General features: G+C 33.8%; 1 protein-coding gene across 10 annotated transcripts in view; it reads right to left on the reverse strand.

Moving 5' to 3' along the window:
• LOC105196676 (potassium voltage-gated channel protein Shab) overlaps window positions 1-12,537 on the reverse strand; it is a 747,097-nt gene that overhangs the window by 346,040 nt on the left and 388,520 nt on the right. For all 10 annotated transcript variants that reach the window (XR_005574686.1, XR_005574687.1, XR_005574685.1 and 7 more), the window contains one exon: window positions 688-1,005. Coding sequence is in view for 7 of the 10 variants with exons in the window: in XM_039448786.1 (XP_039304720.1) it covers window positions 688-1,005 (318 nt within the window). In the remaining 3 variants the exon portion in view is untranslated. The remainder of the gene's footprint in view (window positions 1-687; window positions 1,006-12,537) is intronic.

The raw sequence follows: 12,537 nt of genomic DNA on the forward strand, positions 1-12,537 counted from the left end.
GATTATGCAGTGCGTCATATTCTTATAAATCACGTCCTAATTGCTATCGTGTTATAAATCGTGTCCTAATAACTAACTATTTCATTACTTTAAGTAGAATTTGTTAAACAACACTTTGACAAATTTAATCATCCAAGTTTTAATATAAAGTATTGATTATTAACAAAATTATTCAATAAAATGGAAATAAATGGCATGTTCCACCTTTCTCGTCTACTGTTAATTCATGCACGCATTATATTTTAATTTTTTCCTAATATAATAATATATTTATTTTATTAAAATATTTGTTTCTTACAATAATAAAATTTGACAAGTCTTCTAAAAAACATTTTATTCATTTCATACAATTTATTTATTACGAAATAATAAGCATATATTTACTTCAAATACAATTTCAATAATCATCTTGTAAAATCTTACAAAAAAATCTGAATTTATCTGAATATGCCGCCATATTAAATCAATCATTCCCAATATTGAAATTTGGACTTTAGATTTAAATTCAGAGATTCAAAATCTTAATATAAAGTTGCTCAGAAAGTGGAAAAAAATTTTTTTAATTTTTAAAAGTGTAACACTAATATTATTATTTTTATTATATTCTTGCTAAATCTTATTGTACAATAATATTGTTATGATTTTATGTGCTATGTAGATTTATTGTTAGTTATACAATTTTCATACCTGTGAATGTGATGGATGTGTTTGACAGCTCGCGTATGTGTCTGAACTATCAATGCTTCCTTGTTCGTTATACTTCTTTGAATAGCTGTACCCTTGTTCGTTGTAAATCCTCGCAAAGCTTAACGTTTCCGATGGCTGAATGGGAGAAATCTTTGAATCCACAATTAATGAACCTAAATATTCCGCGCCGCTTCCGCCTCCGCCACTTCCGCTGCCATCACTGAACTTAATGGATCTCATTTCTTGACACACTGGGTTACGAAAGTCACTGGTAGCAAGTGGCATTATGTTCTCCGCATCCCTAAAGTCTTTGTATTCCTAAAAACATAAAACTGATGAAAACTTTCAATTATGCAAAAGATGGGAATGTTCAAAAAGGTATGTTTTAGTCTAAATTCTACGTTATGTATTTTCTATCGACTCTCTTATCAAATCAAAAATCTCTCTAAAATAATTTATTTCTATAAGTTTCTTAAAGACAATTAAAATCAGTTTTACAAGTTTTGTTATGTCAACAACACAAATGTTTAAAAATTACTAGAAAAACATTTGGAAAATAATATAGACGTACAAGTTATTCATCTCTTGAACTTTATTGATAGATTAATAATAATTCAAATCCACATATAAAATTTTTTATCTTTGCTTAACCATTTGTTACACTTTTCTTATAGTGATTATATTTTTGTGAAACTTCCCAGGACATCAAGTTACATGTAATACAAATGTTAGTTGTAATTTCCCACTTAATAATATAACTGTTATATAACAAATCCGTTACATAACAGTTACATTGTTAAGTGTAAAATTACAACTAACATTACTTGTATTACATGCAATTTAGGCTGCGTTCGGAGAGACTGCTATTAGCGTTTTCTATCTTTATTATTCATTAGATGTAAAATAAGGATAGAATAATGCAAATAGTCCTAATAGCGTCTCCCCGATCACATTCTTGGTGTTTCTTGGATTATTAAGGTATGTTTGGGATCACTAATTGTAAGTATGAATTTGATGTAAAAAGTACAAAATTCAAAATGGCAGATCCAATATAGTGGATTGAATTTTCAAGCAAATCCAGGCAATTTCGAAAATTACATTTGCCATATTGGTCCGCCATAACCCAACATTTGGAATTTTATATTTCTGGTATCAAATTTGTAATAAAAGACCTCAAAAACACGTAAATAACAAGTTTATTGTAAACCCTTTAAAAATTTTTCTCATAATTTTTGAATGAATTGAAACATTTTTCAGAAATACTCAAAAAATCTCAATTTTTTTTCAAAATTTTTCATACATGTGAATTCTAAAATATACTAAGATTTTTCATTCCATGATTTTTAAAAAATACTTTTTACATTTTTAGATTTTATAAAATTTTATCAAAAATTAAAAGATAAAAAAATTTTTTAAATCTCAAGATTCTCCTTAACTAACATATATAAAAATTCTGAGAAACAATGTAGATTTTCTGAGTTTTTTCTGAGTATTTCTAAAAATGTTTCAATTTGTATACAAAATCTGAGTTATAAAATTATATAAATATTCTGAAAATTTCTAAAACAAATTATATAAAAAATTCTCAGAAAAATTTTACCAAGAAATCCAGTCAATTTTGATTATTTTATCCGCCATTTGAAATTTAAAATTTTTCACTTTTGATTTATAATACAGGACTGCAAAAAAAATTTTTGAGAGAAATTTGTAACCAGAGTAGGTGTTTCTTATTGATTTTGGGTCGCTGAATACAAATTTGTAAGCTATTTTGCTTTATCATGTCCAGTTTTGTAGATAATCATGAAAAATTATGGAAAATGATCTATAAAAATTGAAATATTTGAGGAAAGAGCAAATGTAAGTATGATATTAAAATGTGGAATAGAATTGATTTGGCGTAGAATAGATATGAATATATTTTAATAAGTTAAATAAAGTGTAGGAAATAAAAAAGTTTTGTTTATTAATGTTATTATAGCATGTACGTTGTAAAACAAATAGACGTAAAGTCGACTATTGTGCAACAGACAAGCGATCTTCGTAAGTCTTAGATCTTTTTAGAAATAGATTTTAATTGTTACTGTTGGAAGATAAGTTTGTAACGAATCGCTCTGTCGCCACCCCCCGGACCGTCCATCGTCCTACGCTGTTCGGCCGAATATCCGCCGGACAGCAGTAATAAAGCGCATAACGCCTAATAATATTTTCTAAATTCGCGAGTAGGTTCGACCAAAGCATCCGCGTGACAGCAATCTCAACGCGCAGGTGCAGTCGTCGCCGATCTCGAAAGTTTGAGAGCACGCTGCTTCGCCGTGCCCGATCTCAAATGGCGGAGATGCTGGCTTCGCTGATCCTCCGACCGTTCCTGAGCATCCCCCTACCACTGAGCTCGGGTATATAAGCCCCGAAAGCGCGCACTCGTGGCTCTTCTTCTGACCAGAAGAAGCCACCCAGGTCCCGAAAAGAAGTCAAGCGCTTTGGCTTCCGCGGAGTACTCCTCGCCAGTGTCGCTCCTATTCCGCTTTTTGGTCGAGTACTGTAGACTCAAGCGACTTGGGCTCCAGCAAACGATCTTGCCTGTTCGACATAAAGCTAACTCCAGTTTCCTGCTCTAGGCTATGCTCCACGACCAGGGGTGCGGGTATTGCGCGCCTCTACTAAGTGCTTTTGTTGTGGACGTTGCCACCCGCCGGAAATTATCAGCGGTATTAACCGCCACGCGTTGCGCCGATTTCGCGATCAAGCCTGATCTCGCGACGCGGTACCACCGTGCCCGCGCGGCCTACAAGCGTTCGAGGCATTGTAAATAGTATGTGGCTATTTATAGCTTCACAGCTGATCGCTGAATATCGCGAATTCATCAGTACACGCGCACAACGCCGCTAGACCGTGCCCTAGGCAGTGTTGTTAGACGGGCCCGGTTTTTCGCGCATGCGTGTCAAATAAGGCTTCAGTAAAGTATATCTTACAATTAGTGACAGAAAGGAGGTTTTTGGTAGTCTATACAAATTTTGGAATTCTCCAAAGTAGATGTTATATGCCGATTCTAACCCAATTTGGGGTGGGGAAAATCACGTGACACGGAGGAAGAGAGGGAGAAAAGTCCCCCTTTTTTTATTAATTAAATTTATATTAATTTTATATCAAACTGTTAATTAAAATTATTTTTATATCAGATTATTAATTAAAATAATTTTTTCCAAATTGTTATTTGCTAAACTAATTTTTTAATAAATTAATATGAATTTTTATTATGTTTATATTAGGTTAATATTAACCTAATATTAATTTAATATAAATTTTATATTAATTTATTAAAAAATTTAGTTAGTTTAGCAAATAACAATTATTTGGGAATAAACGTATTGCTCTCTCTCTCTCTCTCTCTCTCTCTCTCTCTCTCTCTGCCTCCCTCCCTCCTGTGCGCTCTTGCTCGCTCAAGTTATGGCTACTATACATGGTTTTCTCTCTCTCTCACCCACACACATTGTTCTCACTCGCATAGTATGACTAACGCTTCATCTTCTATGGAAATAATAGACATATATTCGAACAATGATTAAACATTAATCATCAATTAAACATCAATTGAACTACATTGATCCATAACCGAACGTCTATTGAACCACAATGATCTATAATCGAACGTCTATTGAACCACATTGTTCAATAATTGAACATCAATTGAACATCTATCGAACCACATTGTTCCATAATCGAACGTCTATTAAACAACATTGTTCAATAATTGAACATCAATTGAACGTCTATCGAATCACGTTGTTCCATAATCGAACGTCTATTGAACCCATATCGTACTACTAATGAACCATTATTATACCACTATTGATTCTTAATTATAGGGATAGGGAAAGAAAAAAAATATATATTTATATATTTTATATTTTTATTTTTTCAAACCAAATTCAATTTTTTAATTCAAATTTTTCTTTTGGCGTTGTAACCACCAATTATACATTTTAAATACATTTTGTAATGCGCAATTCTTAACATGTTTTCTACATTGTATAGTGTTAGTAGCATTTAATTTATTCAAAGATTCTATGTCTTCATAATCAGCATCCATGGTCTTGATGATTACATTATCTTTTGCATCAGCATCCAGCATATCCTTTAACCACTCTCGTTTTTCATGCCCCTTAACATATACAAGATTTTCGCCGTTGTCATCATCGATGTCATCATTCTTTATCCTTCCATACACAGCTCTCGTAATCAGATCTTTCGCCATCCAATACGGAACCATCCCATCGTGCCATTGCAATCCATGATGATAAGCAGACAACCAAGAAACGCAAGACTTTTCGGATTTTAGCAATGCGTCCCATGGTATAGAATTTGTAAAAATGTAATGTGAGAGAACGTTCCTCTATCTTAATACCGCCACTTCCTTCATGACAAATCTTCTTCTAACAATAAAACCTTGCAGGTCTACAAATGTTGGCACGACCATAACGAGTAATTTTTCGAGACTGCTTCTTATTTCAAAACATCTTGGTTTTTATATGCCAATATTTACATGATTTTGTGCACTACGTTAATTAATGGGGAATATTCAATCACGCAATCGTGTCTAATGAGAAAATAGGCGCTAGTATTTGTCGGTGCATTCTTTTTCAATTCAAATTCCAATCTCACATCAACGGTAGTGCTCTTAATAGACTCGTTTTGTCGCAAACAGTCAATGACAATAGCATAAGATCTAAATGCTGCTACGTCAAACATCGGTTCCAAACATTTATCATGTTGACAATAAGACGGACGAAAATGTGCATACATGTCATATAAGAGAGCGTATTTGTCTTTACCAAAGTTTAGATTCAGATCATCGTAAGGATAAAATTCAGAGTTTAGGTAAAATTGTACATTGGTTATTTTACTGGTATCGAGGTATCTCTTGTCAGATCTCATAATATTTTTTCTATTAGTCTGCAGAGCAAAAATGACATATCGCGATTTTTCTAGCTGATTTGCAGTCTTGACTGCCCAAGAATGCTTCGTCGTACTTGGCAATAGGGGATACTCATATAGATCCCATGAACGGAAATTCACACTCAGGTATCGCCCGCTCTGCAAGGTTCACAACTTGGATAGTTTGTTGACTTCATTTAACATAAAATGAAGCATATGCCATTGCATTTTGACTAATTCAAGTTTCGCTTCCATCGCTGAATCTCCCACAACACAATTGTTATCATTGCGCGCTCGTATCAAAATTAACTCATGACAAGCATTAACTATTACACGTTTGTAATCTTCACAAAATCCCAATAGCACGTTGAGCAGTACGCAAAAATTAAAGTATCCATCAAATGTTTCTATTCTATCTCCATATGGAAATCCAGCATGTAATAGATTCCTTATGTTTAACTCCGACATTGATACATAAGTTTTCATCATTCTAGTCATTCCAACGTTTCTAGAGCGATCAATCTCCACACCGTTGACTTCATATCGAATTATATCAAACATGTACCCCACACAATTAAAACCAAGTACTGGCATATTGGCATTTACATTCTTTGTCGTCAATCTTCCTTCAATGTAGAAGAAACTTTCACACGGTAACGTATGCGTAGAGTTGGACTACTTTAATAATAGAGCGCTTGTCATTATGTGTATGAGTTGGAAGAGTGCTAAATGTCCAGAAGAGATCCTAGAGAAAATCCGTTATTATGGAACATTGCATATATTGTGATTTTAAGAAAAGCCGAAGAGATGCAGAACTATCTCTTTTGCGGATGACATTCTAATATTTGCGGATAGTGCAACAATTGACGATGCAGTAGCAAGAGTGGAAATGTACATTGTGCATATGAGATTAGAGATTTCTCGCAGAAAAATTGAAGTTGTTGCTTTTTTAAGATATACTTGTCACGGAATTCTTCCCGGATTTGAATACTCCCACGTAGAAGGGATTAGGATTTAAGTAAGAAACTAAATTAAATATTTAAATTTAATAATAGAATCAAGTAAACCTTTAGAAATCATTTCCTTAACAACACATGATATCTTACTTGTCATCCCATTTTGATATATCTCATTTGGAGCGTACGGAGACCATCGCCAGAACATCGCTTACGATATCATCCCGTTTTCTTTCATGCGCGTTCATCCTCAGGCCGTACTGAACGTACTAAAATGATACCATACGCCTTTCTTTTGCGAACGTCTGTTCTCACATCGTACTCAACGTACTGAAATGATGCGTACGTCTTTCTTTTGCACGCGTATATTCTCAGGTCGTACGCCATGCGCCCCACGGGCGAAAACGCTTCGTACACCAACGCCATTTTCATGTGTAATTCTGATATGTTCCGGTTTCTTTTCCGGCTGCTCAGGTTCCGGCATTGCCGGCATTAATGCGTGGGCGAGTTTTTACAGGGCTGCGTCCAGCAACATTAAGTATATCATTTTATCTTTCTTTTATTTACCGAATGTTAAACAATTAAGGATAGAATGCTATCTGGGTTCACCCGACCGATGTTTCTGGACGCAGCCTTGGATTGCTGATGCAATCAGTTCTACGTGTAATTGTGACTCAATTCGAGGAGAGATCAAAGAAACCCATTGGAAGAAAAATCAGTTGTGTTAAAGTACAAAATACTAAATATTTTCCAATGAGAAATGGTAACAAAATCGACGTCGATTTCGTTATCATTTCTTACTGTAGGTATATTATGTAACTCTTAGCGATAATTCGGTATCGTTACAGCGTCGTTGCGCAGATATTATACATGGTAGAAAATGTACGCAACGACACTAACGATACCGAGAAGTCGTTAAGAGTTATGAAGCAACTCAAACGACTGCAACCACGACTGCCTTAAAACCGAACATAACATAATCTCTTAAGTGACCATTGAACGACTTTACGATTTGCCTTATGATCTTAACGACTTCTATTGTAAACGATCCTTTACAGAATACGACGGATACAAATTCGATCTTTGTCTGTATGTGTGCGTGCCGTCGTATCGCCCGTTAACTATTTACTTGTACAAGGAGGATCTGGCTTGTTTTGCCATCGAAAAGTTTTCCTTGGAGCGGCTGGATGATCTCTTTTGACATCTCACAAATTTTTCTCTGAACAAACTAGGACCAGGCTACTCGGAAAAGAAAGAACGCATCGGTGCCGGTATTTTTATATATTATTTAATTATTTTTATTGATGCTGCTTGTTCTGTATTTGCACACCAAAATAAAAAAAACATTAGACAAAAACACTTTTTCATAGGATGCAAGTAGACATTTAGACACCCGCAAAGACATTTCAGACATTAGGATACTTCAATTGGATTCTTTGTCAGAGAATCTTTTGTCTAGTGACTTTAACGATTCTACGTCAAGCAGCGGGCATTCCTAGGTCTTCGAACTGCTTCGAATTTTTCGGCTTTGACGTGCTAATTGACGAGAATTTAAAGCTGTGGCTCTTAGAGGTAAATAATAGAGCGCGATTTGAAAGAATAAAATAATTAAATTAAATAATTTTAAAAAATGTAATTTTATGTGATTTGCAGGTGAACCTAAGTTCAGCTTTGAGTACGATTGCGAAGTTGAATCGGAAGTCAAAAAATCTTTGTTGCACAATCATTTGATTTATGAGGTCTTTCAGTATGTAATAGGCTTTTCTTGTTCACAATCTGGTCCTTCTCTAATCGCATCGAAGAGATTGAAGGCGAAGTGTCTTCCAAGTTTGGCCGTTCCGTAAAAAAAAGATTGAAACTCGGACAAGAAGCCAAAACTTTTCTAAACATCTCCCCCGAGTCACGAGCCACGGTAAACGCAAACAAATCTTTCAGTATTTTTAATCAAATTAAACACCAACAAGTATCCAAAACAATATTTTAAATTATGACAAGAAAATCAAAAAAATTATTATTGAGACACTAAAGATTACATTGGCAAGAAATTAATACATGAAAACATTTTGTAATTCAACTAAATATGTTATTAGTACTGTTCAAATAACTATTATGTTAACAATCGACATCTTTATGTGATTTCAGGTTCTGTAAAAAATGTTTCAGTTACTGTAAGAAACGCACATAATACAGTCAAGGATGACGAGATAATAATACACGTTAAGACTTGGTTAGTTTTCGCTAGTGAACATATGTTTAGAAAGAGTGTGAAAGACGGACGAGATTAAAAGAAATAACAAGGAACACGAACAACGCAAACAACTTGATGAACAACTTGAAGAACATTAATTCATACGTTTTGGATTTTCTTTCGAGAATTGCAACCTTATATTATAATTATATGCATAATTTACCTACCGACAACAGTCTTATATATTATAATTTTACACACTGACACACACACACACACACGCGCGCGCGCACGCGCACGCACACACACATTTTCTGATATATTGTTCTTAAAATGTTGATGTTGCAATGTTTACAAGATTTTGTGTACATTTTCAATATTTTTATGTTACCTCTGTTGCATTTTGCAATGATGTACGTAACAAATACTAAGTTATATACATTTGAAATAAATTCCATTTACTTTTAGTTGATACTATCTGTACATTAATGACTTAACCTAACCTGGTGTGTTCTACGCAAGCACGCGCGCGCGCGTTTAACTGGCTATGTGTGCGTGTATATGGGTCCGACTGTAGCCATCCGGTTCCTATCCTTTTCGAAGACTGTCCTGAAACCATAGACATTTGCGGTGAATGTCTATGGGACAAGGCACCCCGGACATTCGATCATTTGCAGAACATACTACGTCTATCGCAGTTTAAAAATGTTCTGAGATTATCTCAATTGTACTTTTGGGAGAGCCTCAGGATGTCCTCAGGACATCAGTGTGCTGTTAGAGTTCTAACTTTTTAGGCCCAGGGTGAGATTTCTAATTCTAGCTCTGAAGAAAATTTTGTATAATTTGAAAGGATTTGGCAAAAAATAATTGACCGGCTGTATTCTAGTGTAGTGCAGTCGGTAATATACTATAGTGCGTTAATTTAGATTAGCAAAATAAGGGCATAAGGAGAACCTTAAAAATTCTATCTAGGTAATAAGTGGCTATCAGTCAATATCTAACAACGCTGCATTTTTACTAATAAGAATTATGTCGACATCCGGGCCAATTGTATATTGTGTCAATCTCTACTAAAGAGTGAGTAGGTCAAAAAAGCGGGGCGTAAATGTTTTTAATAGGGCGCTAAAACTTTAGAAATTTGCAGCAAATGGTTTAGCAGTCAGAGACTAGGAAGAAAGAATGAAGAACCTTATTTCGGTATTAGGATTAGGGAAGCGATTGGAAATGTGTTGAAGAAGAAGTATGGACATGACCACGAATCACACGTTCCATGTCACACAACTTATTACGAGACACGAAATGTTTAATTACTTTTTATGCAGGATTGGAAAATTGCCATCTCAGAAGTACTCGCAGTATAGGGTGCTTGTTGGTATTACAAAAAAAACTGTAAATGTGAAGCTTGGAGAGGCCGGCGACGTGAACTTAGACAAATGATAAAGGAGGATCTGACTACAATTAAGGCTTGATACCCACATAACAAAAATTGATCCCAGGGATATCCTGCGGATGTATGTTAAGGGATTTTTAATATCCTAAGGATGTACTTAGATAAACTTAAGAGGTCCTAAGGATATCCTGTGGATGTCTGAATGTCCGCTATGTAGAGCCCTAGGATATCGTAATTTAGATATCCTCAGGATGTTTTTGGATAATCAAATTTGATCCTGAGGGTGTCCAATGGATGTCTTAAAATAACTTTCAGGACTTTCTAATTCTATGAATTTTTCCAAAATATTCACATAAATATTATTACATCACATAATTCCAATAAAAAGAACATTATTTTTGTAACATTTTAAAAACATTTTTCGCAAAAAAAATTTTGGGAATTTTTTTTTTGAAATTTCTAAACAGTCACCTATCCAAGTTGTGACCGCGATGAACTATACTTGACTTTTACGACTGCTGCGAACTGAATTCCTCGCGATAATCTGCAAATACTTTATGCTAATACGTTTATATAACTGATAGATTAGGTAAATATATATTAGGTAAATATATATATTATTAAAAAGATAAACCGTATAATTAAAGGATATTATTTATATAAATATAAAATTATAGTTTTTTTAGTAATTTTCACAAATGCGAAATAGCATCTGAAATAACATCTGTTATTTGTTTAAATAAGAATGTAACTAGAAATATATGCCAATATAATACAATAATTAAATTAAATATGAAAAAATTGTTATTAAAAAACATTTGAAAAACATTTAGAAATATTGTTTGCTATTGGGATGTAAATCGAGGTTTTTTTCATCCATGGATTTGTTTTGTCTATCGATAATATTTATGTTTCTTAATAGTACTGTGTTTAAGATAGAAATTTGGAACTTTAAAATCAAAAAAGTAAAAGCACAAGTTTTAAATAGTTAATATATGCTATTTAGAAATTTAAGTATTTACATATAACTAAATGAAATAATCCCGCAGATGAAAAAATCATAGGAGTTATCAAAATCATACGCGTTTGACGTGTTTATAATCTAGAAGGCAAACTTCCTAGGGACGTCCTAAGGACGTCCATGAGATGTTACGCTCTAAACTCATCCCATTCACGTCCCTGGACATTCAGAACGAATTCAGGATTGTCTTGAGGACGTTTTGTGCTGTTAGAATTTATATATTATTAATAATATAAAAATATTTTTCTCAGATCAGAATAAGATGTACTAAGGACTTTAATGGCAATTACAAATGTCCTAAAGACATCCTATGGATGATTTTACATTTTAGATCAGAATAGGATCAATCCGATTAAAATAGGATATCCTAAGGAGTTTTATTGCTATGTGGGCAATGAGTAGAAGGAAAGGATCTTTTCTTACTTTGTTGGCACCGTCGCGTTGGCCAAGTTCGTACCGATTGGTTTGCTCCATATTTAGACAGAGGGATAGGTGGCCATTAATAGATAATTTGTAGCTTCTATTTGTGTTGTGATGTATAAACTGGCCCATGTTGATGTTGTGTTGTGAACTCATGAATACCAAGTAGTGGCTCGTGATGTATTATGTGATGTGTTATCAACGTCTCAGGACCGCTTCCCTAGGATTGAAAAGGAAAGGGGAGTGGTTTGGATAAAAAGCAGTATTGTACATCGCGCAATCAAATTCCACACTTTCGGAAATTGCGCCCCACCCCCTGCCTTCTAAAATCTATTTTTCATCTTCAGAAAAAAAGTATTATTTTCTTTAACGTAAGGCAAATATAGCCAGGTAAACAACGATCAATAACAATAACTTTTTCTAACATTAAAAGTTGTAATTTTAATATTTAAGGCTTAGCTTTTTTGCAGTGCAAAATTATTAACATACATGTTTCCTCAAAGGAGACATTTCAAAAATTATATTACACACTTATTTTACATTTAATGTGACATATCAAACAGATGTCTCAGTCAACTAAAAATTCAGAATTCACAAGATTATTTCACTTATTCAATTTTCTGAGCAATACGCGCACGGATATATTCACATTATCCGCTGTGACACTGTGTATATCTGCACTGTGTATATGTGCACAAACCAAAGTCAAAATCTCGTTGAACAGGAGTTGTATATGTATAGGGAGTAAAATGGCTATCTTAAGGTTTGTCAATTTTTGCTAATTTCTGTGGTAATATAAAAACAACAATCTATTTTTTTTAGATTCACTAAAACCTTATTTATTATTAGTAAAAATTAGAAGTTGTTAAATAAACTAAAATTTTTTTTAATATAAATTATTTTAGGACATATCAATTTTGTTATCTTTCCCCCATCCGTGGGT

This window comes from Solenopsis invicta, chromosome 4, assembly GCF_016802725.1.
Source record: "Solenopsis invicta isolate M01_SB chromosome 4, UNIL_Sinv_3.0, whole genome shotgun sequence".
NCBI classification, from domain to species: Eukaryota; Metazoa; Arthropoda; class Insecta; order Hymenoptera; family Formicidae; genus Solenopsis; species Solenopsis invicta.